Here is an 18,109-nt window from a genome sequence, read left to right on the forward strand (position 1 = left end):
GATCAAAGAAAAACATAAAATTTTCCTAAATGCGTAAAATATCTGTGTTGCGCTTGCCAACGTGCGTGTACGCACGTATTAAAATGCGTATACACAAACGTTTACTTTATCATTAGGGTTGGTTTTCATGGACTTGAAGGATATTTCTATATCTGTCTCAAAGATTCAATTTTGGAGAACTTTTTAAAACGAAGCTTATCTAGATTTTATGTAATTACTTTCCCATGGTAATTACGTTCGTATGTATATTTAATATATCATAACTCTTTTTTTTTTGCTTTGTTAAGCTTCAATTCCATAGATGCTTTCATCCTAGTCTAAACAACAATTATATATGTTAGAGATATGCCAATTGCAGATGAATTTGTCTTATTCCGAGGCAGTAATGAACATTTCATTTACTTAGAAATCAAAACTTTGCAGTCCTTTTTTTATAAATTGAAGACATATTGATATTTCCCTTATTCTAAAATATCTTAAAATAAAGTAACAGGTTCTCTGTCTGTCTGTGTGTACCAATGGATCTCGCTAACTACGGAACAGATAAGGTTCTAGTTTACAGGGTAGCTTCTCAAAGGTCCTAGAAATGATACTATTTTTAGGGAATATCATACCACAACCCGCCTAAGAAATTGTTCATTTTTACTTTTAAAAGTACAATTGAAAGTGGGGGAAGGGGTCGTTTTCTCTTCCCCTGCCCGCAAAAAGCATCTAGGGGCGTAGCCGTTAGTTGTATTCAAACAGACATATGTATAAATTGATACAGCATATCCCCTAGTAGTGCGTGGTTTGTAACTTGTATAAAAGGGTGGAATTTTCCTTATGGGTTAACTACGTAATTCTTAATAGCAAAGCTTTTCTAAATTACGGACGGTCTGTCCGTACGTCCGTAACGGATAGCTTTTTTTGTTAATTTATGTTGAAATTGTTCTATCGATTTTAAACTTTGCATGATGATTCCTATAACAAGTACGAGTAAGAAAGCATAGCAACTCTTTAATTATTACCAGAAAGTCAATTTAAACATGCCGATTTTTAATTTTGACAACAACTTTTTGTTTGACATAATTATCTTATGCATCTGATTTTTAGAATGGGGTATTCCTGTCCAGTTGGTCCATCAATTATTCCCTCGGGTAAGAAATATTCATTCCTAAACAAAAAACTGGACAGGAATATCCTTCTCATTTAAACAAAAACTCATTTTTATGCTAGTAAAATGTGGTTTAATTTTGGTTTTTAAATTTCATTTATTTCCCTGGTATAATTTTTCTTTCTTTTAGTAATTAATAACAATTTCTAAAATCTTCCAAAAAAAATTAAAAATCTTCTAAAAATGACTACCTCCGGGAAATAAATGAAGATACCCGGGAAATAAATGAATATTTACATCCACTATTTAAGGGGTTGTTTATATGGGAATGATGATTCCTAGGACAACAAGTTCCATTATTTAATCGAAACATCTCTATAATTATATCCTAAAATTGATATTATGCAGTACCCTGTAATTACTCAATTTTGAAACAAATTTATGTTCAATTTTGTTCAGACTTAAAAATTAATATTCTGCTTATCATGTTCTAATAATCTACAAGAGTTATTATTCGTTTGTCATTCCTTCTTATTAAAAGCGAAGCTTTTCTATAATTAGGGTCGGTCCGTCCGTCCGTACGTCCGTCCGAGATAGATAGCTTTTATTCGTTAATTTAGGCATGTTAGAATTGTCCTATCGATTTCAAACTTTGCATGATGATTCCTGTAGTAGTTAGGTAAGATTTAGAAAGCGTAGCAACTCTATAATCATTACCAGAATGTCCGTACGTCCATTTTAAACATGTTGATTTTTCTAATTTTTTAACAGCAAATTTTTATGTGATCTAATTATCCGTTTGAACTGATTTTTGGTATATTAATTCCTGGGACAACAAAGAACAATATTTTAAGCGAAGCAACTCTATAATCAAATCCTAAAAATGTAAGTATGTCCATAAACTCAATGAACATTATCAAGAAGTTTTTCAACAAATTTACTTACAATTTTGCTTCGACTCTTATACTTTTATATTCTGATAATTCAGTTTAGACACTATACAAGTGTTAATGTCCGTTTGTCCTACCGTTTTAGTGCTTCGCTTTTATGGATGTTGTCATCCTTGTTATTTGAGAGCTTCGCTTTTATGGATGTTCTCCTTTTGTTATACTGCACCGATATGGTTCTCCTTTACGTTAAACCTTCTTATAGAACTATGTCATAACAAGTATGTCAACATCCATAAAAGCGAAGCTCTGAAATAAAACTTGTAGAGCGTCAAAACTTAACAAGCAGAATATGAATTTAAAGGTATACAGACAATTGTATATAAATGTACTGTAAATTTCGTTAATACGGTAATCTGTTTAAGGACATACTTACATTTTAGGTTTGTATTTTTTGTATTTATTTGTCTGAGCAGTAGATGTTTAAAAAACAGATGAAAATGATTATTATAACATGTTGTAAAACTCAGGGACGGACGTAGGGATAAACGTACATGCCCTAATTTGTAGAAAAAGCTTCGCTCTTATTAATTATAAAAGAAGCCTAGTTGATTGAAATATGATTTTATTTCAATTATGCAAGTGTTTTTTTATACTATGCTGATTTAAGATATTATATTGATCTAGTCAGAAAACTTAATTCAACACTTTTAAACATTTTTGTAATAAAATTCAATCATTGTTAATAACCTACAAAAGTTATATAATGCTTGTTCATATCATATTGCTTATTTCCGTAGGTAAGATTATTAAATAGTTACCACAAGAAAGTTTTTTCTCGTATTCATTCGAATCCGGTGGATAGGAACCGGTTCTCATCGATACGAAAAAACTATGTCTAGCATCGTATTATATCCAGCTTTTTACGAATATAGAAATGTACAATCATAAGATTAAAACCAGTTTTTTTAGCCGGTGCCTTCGGCACCTCGGGGCTAAAAAAACTAGTTTTAATCTCATAATTGTACTTTCTATATCCGCGGAAAGCCGTTTGTAATACGATGCGAGAAATAACTATTCTCGTATTCATTCGAATCCGGTGGATAGGAACAGGTTCTCATCCATACGAAAAAACTATGTCTAACATCGTACTATATCCAGCTTTCTACGAATATAAAAATGTAAAATCATAAGATTAAAACCAGTTTTTTTAGCCGGTGCCTTCGGCACCCCGGGGCTAAAAAAACTAGTTTTAATCTCATAATTGTACATTCTATATTCGCGGAAAGCCGTTTATAATACGATGCGAGAAATAACTATTACTCTACAAAGTTTTATACATTCAGAATATAGTTTTAGTTTGGTGAAATTTTTCTACTTTTTGTTGCGTTGCTACTGTAAAATATCAATATTTTAGTCCGCCAGTATTCTGTTATATTTGTAGACAATATGCATGTAATACTTGTTTTTCTTAAGTTCATTTTGCCTCAAAATAGTTTAATTTTTGTTCTACTCTATAGTACTTTATTGCTTTATTTTGACTTTAAAAAGTTCTCATCATTTTCTAGAATATCTTTATGATTTTATTCTATACTTTTTTTTCATCAAAAATGTATTACTATACAGCAGTCCCGAAAGTTTTATTATGACGTTTTCTTATTCGGTGGCCTAATAACTATGAGAATTTAGTGAATTTTGATTGGTTATACATCAAGTTTAGTGTTGAAATGTTCCAATCACTAATTTTAATGTAAAGAAGGGGTAATTTTGTGTATCATCATTTGGATTTTACATTAATTTATCGGTTATTGTCTTATCTCTTTAGATACCTGCTAATTATGAAAATAATTTATATAATATTTATTCAAATTTAACACATACAAATATCCATACATTTTTAAAAGCGAAGCTTTTCTATAATTAGGGTCGGTCCGTCCGTCCGTACGTCCGTCCGTCACGGATAGCTTTATTCGTTAATTTGGACATGTTAGAAGTGTCCTATCGATTTCAAATTTTGCATGGTGATTCCTTTAGTAGTTAGGTACGATTTAGAAAGCGTAGCAACTCTATAATCATTACTAAAATGTCCGTTCGTCCATTTTAAACATGTTGATTTTTTTCCTTTTTAAATAGCTTTTTTCGTTAATTTAGGCATGTTAGAATTGTCCTATCGATTTCAAATTTTGCATGGTGATTCCTGTAATAGTTAGGTACGAGTTAGAAAGCGTAGCAACTCTATAATCATTACCAGAATGTCCGTACGTCCATTTTAAATGTTGATTTTTTAAACATTTTTAACAACAAATTCGTATGTGACCTAATTATACGATTGGTCTGATTTTTGGTATACTGATTCCTGGGACAACAAAGTACAATATTATAAGCGAAGCAACTCTATAATCAAGTCCTAAAAATGTAAGTATGTCCATAATCATTATCCTGTATCAAGCAGTTTTTCTACAATTTTACTTACAATTTTGCTTCGACATTTATACATTTATATTCTGAATTCTGATTATTCAGTTCTGACACTATACAAGTGTTAGTGTCCATTTGTCCAACCGTTTCAGTGCTTTGCTTTTATGGATGTTGTCATCCTTGTTTAGTAGCAAAGCTACTCTATATATATGTTATATATTTCCAAGAAACGGTGGTGTTTAATTATCAAGTGAGTAATATTTTAGTTATGGTTAAAATCACGAAATCTATCAAATATTATAACCCTTACTTACTTGTAAACCAACTTTTTGCTTAAATGTAAACGTTTCCACTAGTTTTTGTGAAAGTTATTGTCCAAAATTTATCACAACAAAAGACACTTTAGAATAAATATTAAGTACTTTAGATTTTAGAGTTCACCTCACTCACCATTAAAATGAAAGGCCTTATGGTTTACGTCCGTAACGGATAGTTTTTTTCGTTAATTTAGGCATGTTAGAATTGTCCTATTGATTTCAAATTTTGCATGGAGATTCCTTTAATAGTTAGGTACGATTTAGAAAGCGTAGCAACTCTAAAATCATTATTACCAGAATGTCCATACATCCATTTTAAACATTTTGATTTTTTACTTTTTTAGCAACAAATTTTTATGTGATCTAATCATCCGATTGATCTGATTTTTGGTATACTGATTCCTGGGACAACAAAGTACAATATTACGAGCGAAGCAACTCTATAGTCAAGTCCTAAAAATGTTAGTATGTCCATAAACATTATTCTGTATCAAGCAGTTTTTCTACAATTTTACTTACAATTTTGCTTTGACATTTATACATTTATATTCTGAATTCTGATTATTCAGTTCTGACACTATACAAGTGTTAGTGTCCGTTTGTCCAACCTCTTCAGTGCTTTGCTTTTATGGATGTTGTCATCCTTATTTAGTAGCAAAGCTACTCTATATATATGTTAAATATTTCCAAGAAACGGTGATGTTTTATTATCAAGTGAGTAATATTTTAGTTATGGTTAAAATCACGAAATCTATGTAATTACTTACTGGTAAACCAACTTTTTGCTTAAATGTAAACGTTTTTACTAGTTTTTATGAAAGTTATTGTCCAAAATTTATCACAACAAAAGACACTTTAGAATAAATATTAAGTACTTTAGATTTTAGAGTTCACCTCACTCACCATTAAAATGAAAGGCCTTATGGTTTACGTCCGTAACGGATAGTTTTTTTCGTTAATTTAGGCATGTTAGAATTGTCCTATCGATTTCAAATTTTGCATGGAGATTCCTTTAATAGTTAGGTACGATTTAGAAAGCGTAGCAACTCTAAAATCATCACCAAAATGTCCGTACGTTCATTTTAAACATGTTGATTCTAATCATCCGATTGATCTGATTTTTGGTATATAGATTTCCGGGACAACAAAGTATAATGTAATAAGCGAAGCAACTCTATAATCAAATCCTAAAAATGTAAGTATGTCCATAAACATTATCCTGAATCAAGCAGTTTTTCAACAAATTTACTTACAATTTTGCTTTGGTAATTATGATTATTCAGTTCTGACACTGTAAAAGTGTTAATGTCCGTTTGTCCTACCGTTTCAGTGCTTCGCTTTTATAAATGTTGTCATCCTTGTTTTCTTATTTCTAGGGATAATTGAAGCAAACTATACTAGAAGAAATACAACTTTATTAGACACTAGAGAGGTAATATTAGTAGCATAGCTACTCTGTAACAAGGGTATGTTTGTATGTCTATGAGTTCGTATGTGCGTCTTCGTATGTCTCATTAAAAGTAATTTTGTATACATGATATATGAAATAAGTACAGAGTCATTCAAGAGAAATGATCAAAAAAACTTAATTATGCATAAAAAAAACAATTATTTAAATTGCTTTATATATAAATTTTTTTTTACTTTTTCTTTTAAAATCTAAAATAAGAAATTGGGTTATTAGGTTCGACTCTCTCCTCCTCAAGTGCCCCTAGAGGCCTCTAGGGGCGTAGTCGCTAGTTTTTGTATACAGTATAGCCCCGCTGTGATCTTAATAAAACCGTGCTACTTAATTTCATAGGAATAGGGATATATAATATACTAGCGGCTACGCCCCTAGAGGCCTCTAGAGGGCACTTGAGGAGAGAGTCGAATTTAATAACTCAATTTCTTATTTTAGATTTTATTAAAAGAAAAAGTAAAAAAAAATTTGGGGGGGGTGAAATTTTTTTTTTATTTTTAATTTTAGTTAAAAAATTCAAAAAAAAATGTTTCGGGGAGGGGGGATTTTTCATTTTTTGGGGGGGTTAGGGGTGTCCCAACCCCCAAGAAAATAATTATAAACCTTTCCGGGACCTATAAGAAGCTACCCTGTTAAGGAGAACCCGATCGATTCAGCGGTTAGCGAGATCCTTCGGAACAAACATACAAACATACAAACACACAAACACACATACACACAAACATCCTGTTACTTTATTATAAGGACTAGCGGCTACGCCCCTAGAGTCTTCTAGGGGCACTTGAGGAGGGGGGAGTCGAATTTGATAACCCAATTTCTTATTTTAGATTTTTAAAACAAGGACCACAACCCCCCCCCCCCCCCTCCAAGATAATAGTTATAAACCTTCCCGGGACCTATGAGAAGCTACCCTGTTAAGGAGACCCCGATCGGTTCAGCGGTTAGCGAGATCCTTCGGTACAAATAAACACACAGACACACAAACATCCTGTTACTTTAGTATAAGGATAGATGTTTGTTTAATCATTGTTTTTTTTTCAAGATCATCCCTAAAGTTATTTCTGGCTGTATAGAAGAAAAAACAAGGAAGAAAATTCGCAGAGAAACCATTACAGGTAAAAACGTTATCTAAAGCAAGGATAAGAAAAGAAAATTTTTGGATTAATTCTTTAATACATATACAATGATAAATAAATTAGAGATAGGGTTTTTATGGGCAGTCTACTGGTTAGTTACATAGCATCACTACAAATATCCGCTTCCCTCGCTAACTGACTGACTGACTCACTCCTTCCAACAGAAATGTTGTATATTGCTATTAGAGTACCCTTTTTAGTATATGCTATTGGAGTATACCAGTGTATAGGTTAGATAAACAACCCCTTTTTTAAATTAGTTTTAATCCATTTCGTATTGTATTTAATTTTCAAGGAGAGAGAGAGGACAATGGAAATATGAATATATGGATCTATGGTCATAATTATGTTTGTTTAGTTGGTGGAGAACAAGAATGTATAAGGAGATGTTATCAAAGTAAAAATTGTATAATCTTTACATATGAGAAAGCTGAGAAGTTATGTATTCATATTCATATAGAGGTAAACAACGTATATACAGTGTGTTAAATAAAAATAAATCTATTCACTAATTACAATATTAACCCTAGAGTTTTGGTAACTCTGGAGAGGTAAGTAGATTCAAAATTAAATATTGTTTTCTCATTGTCATTGCTTGGACATGATATGCATTATTTTTTTATTAGTTTTTGAGCAAAACTTTAGGGTTTATATTGAAAAAAGTGAAGCGATTGGTTTTTAACACCCTATATATATATATAGAGACTGAAGAGTAAAAAAACAGTACATTTTACTGCCCCCCCCCCTCCCCTCAAAAAATTTAACAATCTCGAGTCGTTAGCTTTAAACCATATTTTTTTTCCCACTATCAGTCCACCCTATATAACCATCTACCTACATATATTACATTGATTATTCTGAACTGTAACAAGGATGACAATATCCATAAAAGCTAAGCACTGAAACGGTATATAGGACAAACGGACATTAACATTTGTATAGTATCAGAACTGAATAATCAGAATATAAATGTTTAAGAGTCGAACCAAAATTGTAAGTAAATTTGTTGAAAAACTTCTTGATACAGGATAATGTTTTTTGGACATACTTACACTTTTAAGACTTGATTATAGAGATGCTACGATTATAATATTGTATTTTGTTGTCCCAGGAATCAGTATACCAGATCAATCGGATAATTAGATCACATGAAAATTTGTTGTTAAAAAAGTAAGAAAATCAACATGTTTAATATGGACTTACGGACATTCTAGTAATGATTATAAAGTTGCTACGCTTTCTAAATCGTACCTAACTACTACAGGAATCATTATGCAAAGTTTGAAATCGATAGGACAATTCTAACATGCCTAAATTAACGAGAAAAGGCTATCTATCTCGGACGGACGGACGGACCAACCCTAATTATAGAAAAGCTTCGCTTTAAAAAAGTCTGCTATCGCTGTGCTTAATATAAATATAACATTACATTCTTTTAGGACGAGCCTTGTTCTTTATGTTTTTCCGCAGGAATTTTTTCATAGTTACTGAAATAACTAAAAACAAGTATAACAACATTCATAGAACAGCTTATAAATAAAAAGTCAGAGAAACCATCTTAATCGAATTTAATATTCAATATCGTTTAAAAGTGTAAGAGAAAATTTTCGCATATATCTATCACAAAATTACTTAATTACAAATGCTTTATATGCAACATGCATACATTTTATATAAGACTTCAATACAGAGATGCTTCGCTTATGAAATTATACTTTTACAAGTAAGACCTACCATACTTATAGAAAAGCTTCGCCTTTAATAAATATAAAGAAATATAATACATAATGCTTATTACTTACATTTTAAGACCTACTCTAAAAAGCTTCAATTGTTTAAGTCTAATTAATCTTTACGAATGATCAAATATACAGAGGATGAAAAACTGGGATGTGAACTCGCTACCACACTTGTCTGTGATCAAATCTTAAAGGAAAGTTTTAAATATTCATACTCTTTATAATCTTTTGAAGTTAAAGGATTTGCTGTACAATTTTATTCCAATGAAAAGGAAATCGTGTTTTAAAAGAGAAAAAGGTAAACAACATGAATATGTAGCAAAATGGAAAATAAATCGTTGATAGATAAACGGACCAATCAAATTGTACTATCAGTACATCTTAGATAGCCGCCGAGAAAATTACATTTATCCAATAGCCTAATAGACAGACTGATAAACGGACGGACACTCAAAGTGAATTATAGAGTAGCTTTACTACGAACAATGTGCAATATGATCCTTTAGGATGAGACATTCAATTATGAGATTGAAGAGCTACCCAATATTCCGCAGCCTACAGAATGTCAGGAGTACTGTAGAAGGAAATTAATGACAAATAACTTAAATAAACAAGGATGCAACATCCATCATAGCTTAAACTGTTAGAAAGTTAAACAAACGACCATAAACACTAAAGTACCGAAATACAAAGTACTTAATGCATACATACTATGTTAAGATTTGATGATTTATTGAGATGATTTGCTTATTACATGTTACCCAACATGGTGTTTAAAATTTATAATTTAAGGATTATATCAAAACCAGGTTAGCTTATTCTTTTGCTAGAATTTTTTATTGTTGCCTTTTAAAAACATTTTGATAGGTTGGTTCCTAACTATATTGTTCAAACGTTTTAACCAATAACTTAAATAGTTAAAAGGTGTAATTTTGTTGTTCATAGTAAAGAATGTATATCAATATATCTTTTATTTGCTTATCCCCTATAAGTAAGTATCAGGATTTATTGTCATTTATGATGTGCTATGTAGTATGTCCTCAAGTTGTGTAAGCTGGACTTGGCAGCCAGATTCTCCAAGATGTACACTCATCTCTGTTAACAGGATGCCTAGTCCAGGAACAATACAATAATTATATTGTGATTATGATAAAGACTACATATTATAGAGTGACGGGAGTAAAAAAGTAAATTAGAATATGTGTATAATAAGTTTATGAATTCAAAAGGCACAAAACAATATCTAGCACCTAAGAAAGTTGAAGCGTTTCTTGCTAATTAGTGCAACACTCTTTTATTTATCCTAACAGTTTTTGAGTGTAAAAAATACATTATTGGCAACATGCACATTCACAATTTAACAAGTAATGTGCAGCCATAGTTTCTTAGTGTTTGAAACTAAGTAGAATAGGGACAAGGTTATTTTGTATAGAAACTAGGGTCAGCTTCTTAAGATACACGTACAAGCACATTATGAACTGATACGCTGGAGCTCCACCTAAGTACACCACTCTCGCCGAATATAGCAGGAGTCTCACATTAAGTCACCGTTGATTATCTAAACTACCTTATTATCTCACCTTTTACTTAACCATGGGGGGGGGGGGGGGGTCGAGTCACCACATGGGTATTTTAAAGCAAATCACAGAAAATAATTAAAATTGTTTGTAAATAGGTTTTGTTTCTGGAACAAACCATTGCTCTAATGGGAGTCCAGGGTATATTTACAAGCTTTTGCTTTTTATACCCGCGACCGTGGCTCAACACGCAGCGCATCCGCTCGTCGTCGGGAAGGTGATAGGTTCGAATCTCGGTCCGACACCGCGTCTTAACTAAAGACGTTAAAAATGGTTCCTACTGCTGCTATGTCAGGTGCGCGACATAAATAGTTAGAGTAGGGGGAATGCCTTGGCCCAAAACAGGTGCAACTCACTACCATGCACAGTTAGGACTTCTCAGACAAAGGTCGTGCAATCAAAGGGTTGGTTGTCTGATGGGCAAATGGACGCTTTACACCGCAATCATAGGGATTAGGGCTGACAACCCTATCCCATGTCCATAAAAAGCCACATTGTTACAGAAACACTGACAAATTGACAGCGGCCTATGCTCCCCCTGTGGAGTGAAAAGGGCTTGTTTCTGTTTTTACTGTTTTTTTGGTTTTTAATTACACAAATTGAAAATTGGAATTTATTAAAATGCATAAGATATGATATGACTAGCCATATTTTCTGAAAATCTCTAATGCAACTCCTACCCCTACCCATCTCGGAAACTATAACAGATATCAGATACACCCAAATTCAGTAATTTAAACCTTTTTGTATGGCCAAGGCACCGTTATTGATTCAAGCTAATTGTCTTTACATAGCTTAAAAATATAAAATGAAGAAAAACTACTCCCACAATTCTAACAACTACATATACTACTATTGTAACTATACCTACTACAATTTCTACTACCAAAACTTCTGCTATTGTAACTGCTTCTACTTCTACTATTATTTCAACAACTGCAATACCAGGAAAATATCCTTACAAGCTAAAAAGATTTTTGTAAAATTTTTACCAATATAAAAATTAACACATAACTAATCAAAATATTTATTACAATTTATAGTAAGTTTTTAAACTTGAACAACACTGAATTTTTAAACAAAAAGTTATTTTTTGTTTTGGTTTATATAAACACTTTTCAATTTTACACCAACCCATGACTTACATTTAACATAACTTTTAATAGGACGGCCAAACATACTTATTTCGCTTAAGACAAGGTTTTGTGATGTTTTAATTAAAATTAAAGGATTTAAAGTAATAGTTACATTTCCAATAGATGATTGTATGATTAGAGGAAAACGAAAAATCTTGAAAACAATAAATTTTTCTTCAGGTGATTATTTCTTTATACATTTACCTCATTCCATATAATCTTTTGCCTATAATTTCAAAGTGAAACTTAGATTATATGGGGATATGAAATTCCACTGGCTAATAGATAAACTCTAAACTAAAAAAACCGTAAAACTATATATCACAGTAATTATAACCGTCTACAAACTGTAATTAAGATAAGATATATAAAATGTGATTCCATTGATAAGATTGGATTAAGAAATCTACTGATTACCTTTTTGTCCATTTGTCTGGTTTACTGTTCTTAATATTTAATATTACTTGTTTGTTTTTATTTCTGTGACCTTTGCTTTTTTGATGTTATCCATATTTAATTTTAACATTGGTTACAAATATTAATAATTTGGCAGTGTGCATTATTGCATATTTGCACAGTGTTTTCATACAGGCCTTGCAGATTGAATATTTGTTTAGATAACTTGAATGAATGTAGAAAAACATGTGAAGAAAATAAAATTTGTTTAACCTTTTCATACCAATCTGTTCCTAACTACTGCTGGCAATATCATTATGTGGTAATGTATCTATCTAAATTTATTTCGTTCTATCTATTTTACCTGGATTTTTGGAACATAGAACAACCGCTTGTTGTTTGGAAGGGAATAGGTCCTTACCTCGGTACAATACCGAAAAGTAAAGCGTAATAGTAAAGTAAATGCCAAAGCAAAAGCAGTTCCAAATCATTAAATGCATAGATAGTACTTCCATACAAAATTCGTGCTATCAAAGAACCGGTGTCTGAGGGGCGTCATTCACGTTATTAGCAAGATTTGGTCCAGAGAAAAAAACTAATAATAGTATCTCGTGGTGTATCCCGTTTCAATCTATCAATTTATATCTATATTTTTTATCTAATTTTTTACCTATACCTTTATTTATCTATTTAACTGTCGTTTTATCTATTTATATCCATCCATAACAAATCTATATAGAACAATCTTTCTGAAATCAAGAACCAAAACCTAAAAAAATTTAAAAACTTATATAACCCTGTAATTATGAAATAACGTCAACATGCATAAAAGCAAAGCTTTAAAATTGAGAATTTAAAAAATATAATCCAAAATTAGCTTTAATAATAGGGACACATCTTAACATTTATTAGTCAGTGGAAATATTTTTTTCCCTTTCATTTCTTGCAATTTTAGAAAATTCAGAATAATTATGCTTACATCCTTTTCAAACATACTAAATTCTGAAGACACACACACCCCTCCTTAACCGAACTTTAGATTAAAAAAATTTCCCAAACATTCGGACAATTGGGCGTTCAAATAGGACCTAGTGGTAGTTAGAATCAGTTGAGAACAAATTCCCAGCCGTTCCTTCTTGCCAGATATCGCCATTTTAAGATTTTTAGTAAAATTGCACTAAATATCCAAATACAAACTTAAATCTTCTTTAATTTTTTTAGTATAATTTTAGTGAGACAGTCCCAAAACAGAGTATCTTTGCTCCTGTGGCCAAACTGACTGCCTGGTGTCCCTAACAGAGAGTGCCTTTATGTGTTAACACAAGTAGGGATTTGAACCCATTCCCAAAACTAACCAAAGTGGAATAGCTGTGTATTACAGCATTAGGTCAGTATTTTCACCACTGACAGGTGGAAGGCAGTGCCTATCCTAACCAGAAACCCGATCATTCACCCACAGGCCCCAGTGGAGCACCTTGGAGGTCTGCACCACATGTTTAGTGGGGTGTTTACCTGCACCCATGGATTGGGTAGGTTGAGACCTAATGGTGCCCACAGGCTCCCATTAACCCTGCCATTTGGGCAAAGCTTAGAATAATGTCACACACCTGGCCCCTAAAATGGGCTGTGAGTTACTCCCCTGCCAATCATAGATCAGCACAGCCGCCATGGAAGGATAGCTGCAGGTGGTGGGCCACATACCTTCACTCAAGATGCAAGTTAGCCCTATTCTGATTTTGATCCTCCAGGAGATCATGGTAGTGTGCATCTTGAACTATGCCCAGAGCCTGGGAGGGTTCTTTCTGAGGGAGTTGGGGGACACCATTACTGTTTGACAAACCCGAGCTGATGGTATGGATCAATAGGGAGAGTAGCCATGGTCGCCCCCACTCACATTAAGCAAGTGGTCACAGCCCTGCCAAGCCTGGGGAAGGCCCAGAGCCCCTCCAACAAACAGCTGCTAAAGACAAGAAGCCCTCTAGCTGTAAAATCAACTGTCTGGCCAGGGCAGCTTTCACGGGGCCACAGCCCTTGTCCCCATTGACTTTCATGAGGTCAAGGAGCACCTGTTCAGAGCTGACTGATGACCAGGATATGGGTAGCGTGAAGTTCTTGGCCATTCCCATCAAGATAGGGGCCTGGGCCCCTCAAAAGGTAAAACTGAACAGGGGCTATTCTTAGTTGTACACCCCCATGGTGTTCAATGTGCCTCCAGGAGGTGTGACTGCATCAAACGGCCCCCCAGGAGAGAGATGGTGGTCAAGACCAGGCCTAACTTTCCAGTGCAGGGGACCCCAGGTAAAACTTTAACAAGGAGCTGAACCCAATAATGTAATATACAGCTATTCCACCATGGATAGTTTCAAACAGTAACTGTGTCCCTAACTCATGCATTGCTTAATGTGAATGGGGGGCGACCATGGCTACTCTCCCTATTGATCCATACCATCAGCTCAGGTTTGTCAAACAGTAATGGTGTCCCCAACTCCCTCAGAAAGAACCCTCCCAGGCTCAGGGCATAGTTCAAGATGCACACTACCATGATCTCCTGGAGGATCAAGATCAGGGTAGTGCTAACTTGCATCTTAAGCAAAGGTATGCGGCCCACCACCTGCAGCTATTCTTCCATGGCAGCTGTGCTGATCTGTGATTGGCAGGGAAGCATCTCATGGACAGGGCACAAGCCAGGTGTGACATCACTCTGAGCTTGGCCCAAATGGCAGGGTTCATGGGAGTCTGAGGGCACCATTAAGTCTCAACCTGCCCAATCCATAGGTGCAGGTGAACAACACCTCAGAAAACAAGTAGACCTCTAAGGTGCTTCACTGGGGCCTGTGGGTGAATGATTGGGTTTCTGGTTAGGATTGGCCTTGCCTTCCATCTGTTAGTGGTGAAAATACTAACCTAATGCTGTAATACACAGCTATTCCACTTTGGTTAGTTTTGGGAATGGGTTCGAATCCCTACTTGTGTTAACACATGAAGGCACTCTCTGTTAGGGACACCAGGCAGTCAGTTTGGCCACAGGAGCTAAGATACTCTGTTTTGGGACTGTCTCTTTGAAATTATACTAAAAAATTTAAAGAAGATTTAAGTTTGTATTTGGATATTTAGTGCAATTTTACTAAAAATCTTAAAATGGCGATATCTGGCAAGAAGGAACGGCTGGGATTTTGTTCTCAACTGATTCTAACTACCACTAGGTCCTATTTGAATGCCCAATTGTCCGAATGTTTGGGAAATTTTTTTAATCTAAAGTTCGGTTAAGGAGGGGTGTGCACATAATGTAGAAAAACTTTGCTTTTGTAAATAATGTTTCTACGCAATTATTTCCATACTAATACTAATAATAGCTTTCATATCGTACGATAATTTTTCAAGCGTTACCATGTTTTAAAATTTTATTATTTTCGTAACATCTTCCTAAAGTGTACATCTTGTAGCTGGACAAAGTGTCTCAAAAATAAGCCATGTGACGTCATAAAAATGAGAGAGATGAGAGGAGAAGTAAGAAAGAAAATCCATAAAAAAAGATATAGATAATCCTTCATTTTTATGACGTCACATGGCTGATTTTTTGAGACACTTTGTTAATCTACGTACATCTTATATAAAAGAGATATGATATCTGTCTCTGTACCGATAAGGTTCTCCTGATCAGAGAAAGTATAGTGAAATTACCCCCGTCAACCCCCATATAATAATCTATTTTAATTAGTAATATTTTTTTAGGAAGAAAACTGTTTTGACTGTTATTCAGGAAGGATCCTTAACTTTAATTCAGATTAGAAATTTTTTTTCTACTTTCGGATAGTTGTATTTTTCCGACAGTTTTCCTAAAAGGTAGATTGGAACTAAAAGAAAAGGGGGTAATTTTTCGTATGTTTGCTTATTACTTTAGGTCAGGTTATGTAAAGGAAATTGGGCACTTGACAGTCCTTAAGGTATTTTGCAAGTATTGGCGCCACAGAGATTAGACTAATAGACATATGGAAAAATTCAACAGCTTACTTTTAATTTATTTTAAAAATGCGGGGGGAAAAGAGTACTTAAACATTTAAGGGAAAGGACAAAAGGCATTGATTTTAAAATTTAGTATTAAAAATGCGCGCGAAGCGCGCAGAAATTTTTTTGGGGGGGTATTTACCCCCGAAAATTGTTGGGGGGGGTAAATACCCCCTCCTAAATGGTAAGGGGGGCCCACGGCACCCCCAGGGTAGGGGTAAATTTTAAAGGGGGGGGGGGGTAATCCGCATTTTACCCCCCCCCCCTTCGGGCGTCTATGAATATGTTGCCTTCCTTCTTGTTTTCATCTTTTCAAGGCTTCAAATATCACCCCCCCTCCCCATATGTTTGAGCCCAAATTAAACTTTCTCTTCATAAACCATTTCTTGCACAAAAATTACTATTGAACTGTTGATTGAAATCCATTATAGGAGTATATACAAAGAGTTATCCAAATTGTTATGTTGGGCCTAGAGATTTCTGTGGTATGGAAATCCAGGAAAACGTTATTATTACAAGCCTGGCCGACCGACTAACATAAGCATATATAGAGAAGCTTCGCTACTAACGAATAACCAAACTTAACACTATAAAAAAAACACAAATAATTTAGAATCCTTCTGTATGTTTTAGCAATTTAAAAAGCACATTTGATTTCTATTTTGTATCTCGGCTAATACGTTTTAACAAACATACTAGAATGAAGTACTACAACATGAGTATGAACGCTTTAGAACAAAAAATGCACAGGAGTGTAAAGAACTTTGTAAAAGGTATTTTAAAAAGTTAAGCGCTTTTAGCTTATTGTAAGGCTATACTTTTAAATCCTTTTGTTCCCTAAACAAGTAATTGGAAAAGAACGTTGCTTTTTTTACTTACAAATTTATTTTCTATTAAAAACATCTTTTAATATAGTATTTATCTAGCGTAATAGGCGCAAGCTTTTTTGTTAATTTAGACATGTTAGAATTGTCTTATCGATTGTATGGTTATTCCTGTAGTAGTTAAGTACGATTTAGAAATCGTAGCAACTCTATAATCGTTACCAGAATGTCTGTATGTCCATTTTCAACATTCTGATTTATTTTGATTTTTTAACAACAAATTTTTATGTCATATAATTATCCAATAGATCTGTTTTTTAATACTTATTCCTTGGACAACAAAGTACAATGTTATAAGCAAAGCATCTCTATAATAAAGTCCTAAAATGTAAGCATGTCCTTAAGCATTATCTTGTATTCAAGCAGTTTTTCAACAAATGTACTAACAATTTTGTTTCTACTTTTATACGTTTATAATCTGATTATTCAGTTCAGACACTTTACAAGTGTTAATGTTCGTTTGTCCTACAGTTTCAGATCTGTGCTTTTATGGATGTTGTCATCTTTGTTTTTCTAGGTTTGAATGTGTGGGGTGGTCCTGGGAAGAGTCTGCTTGTACTGTTGTTAAGATGAACAGAATTTATAGTGATCTCACTATTTCTAAACCTTATTTTTGTTAACTTTGCTTCAAATATAAAGAAAATTTGATGAGCCTTCTTGAATGATTCATTAATGTTGAAATTTTTGTAGTGTCAAACATCTCAACTTCAAAATTTAATTCAATTAGTACATTTTATGAATGAAATATTAAATTATAGTTATAGTCGAAGATATAATAAGGATGATAATATTCTTGGGTTGGTGGTCGCAGATAATTTTGTGGATGAGGCTAAGATATTACTGCAGATGAGCATTGTGTATGGTAAAGGGGGGTTGTTGCGGCTTAGAGTAGCCGATTCTTAATCCAATTCGGCCACCTATATTTTTGCAGCTGCAATCGTAGCTTTGTTTACCTGTACAGGTGCGTGAAGCTGCGGCTGATGCTAAGGCTTGTTGGGTGGAAAAAATGCAACGCGGCTGACGGGTGTTTTATTAAAATTTATGGCTTCTTTTTATTAA

At 33.5% G+C, this 18,109-nt stretch overlaps 1 protein-coding gene and 1 long non-coding RNA gene across 2 annotated transcripts; both read left to right on the forward strand.

Annotated features, from left to right (window-relative positions):
• The first annotated feature begins 2,617 nt into the window (after positions 1–2,617).
• LOC145306405 (uncharacterized) lies at positions 2,618–9,699 on the forward strand. The gene is made up of 7 exons (XM_080148499.1): positions 2,618–2,780; positions 6,092–6,147; positions 7,220–7,292; positions 7,672–7,775; positions 8,753–8,780; positions 9,185–9,244; positions 9,557–9,699. Exons 1-7 carry the CDS (start codon positions 2,747–2,749, stop codon positions 9,697–9,699), a joined length of 498 nt encoding a protein of 165 aa, XP_080004625.1. The 5' UTR covers positions 2,618–2,746.
• A 1,026-nt stretch (positions 9,700–10,725) lies between these two features.
• Positions 10,726–18,109, forward strand: LOC145306055 (uncharacterized). The gene is made up of 7 exons (XR_013874877.1): positions 10,726–10,770; positions 11,444–11,945; positions 12,383–12,483; positions 15,894–15,919; positions 16,596–16,663; positions 16,864–16,939; positions 17,568–18,109. It is a non-coding gene; the product is annotated as an uncharacterized LOC145306055 (long non-coding RNA).

Source organism: Acartia tonsa, chromosome 14, assembly GCF_053477335.1.
Source record: "Acartia tonsa isolate MP-2025a chromosome 14, ASM5347733v1, whole genome shotgun sequence".
Lineage (NCBI taxonomy): Eukaryota > Metazoa > Arthropoda > Copepoda > Calanoida > Acartiidae > Acartia > Acartia tonsa.

Bases quoted from the DNA above. Each gene is read 5' to 3' on its own strand.
- LOC145306405 (XM_080148499.1), top strand. From the start codon at position 2,747: ATGCTTGTTCATATCATATTGCTTATTTCCGTAG. The intron at 6,148-7,219 runs GTAATATTAGTA...TTTTTTTTCAAG, and splicing joins CTTTATTAGACACTAGAGAG to ATCATCCCTAAAGTTATTTC. The intron at 7,293-7,671 runs GTAAAAACGTTA...ATGTTTGTTTAG, and splicing joins TCGCAGAGAAACCATTACAG to TTGGTGGAGAACAAGAATGT.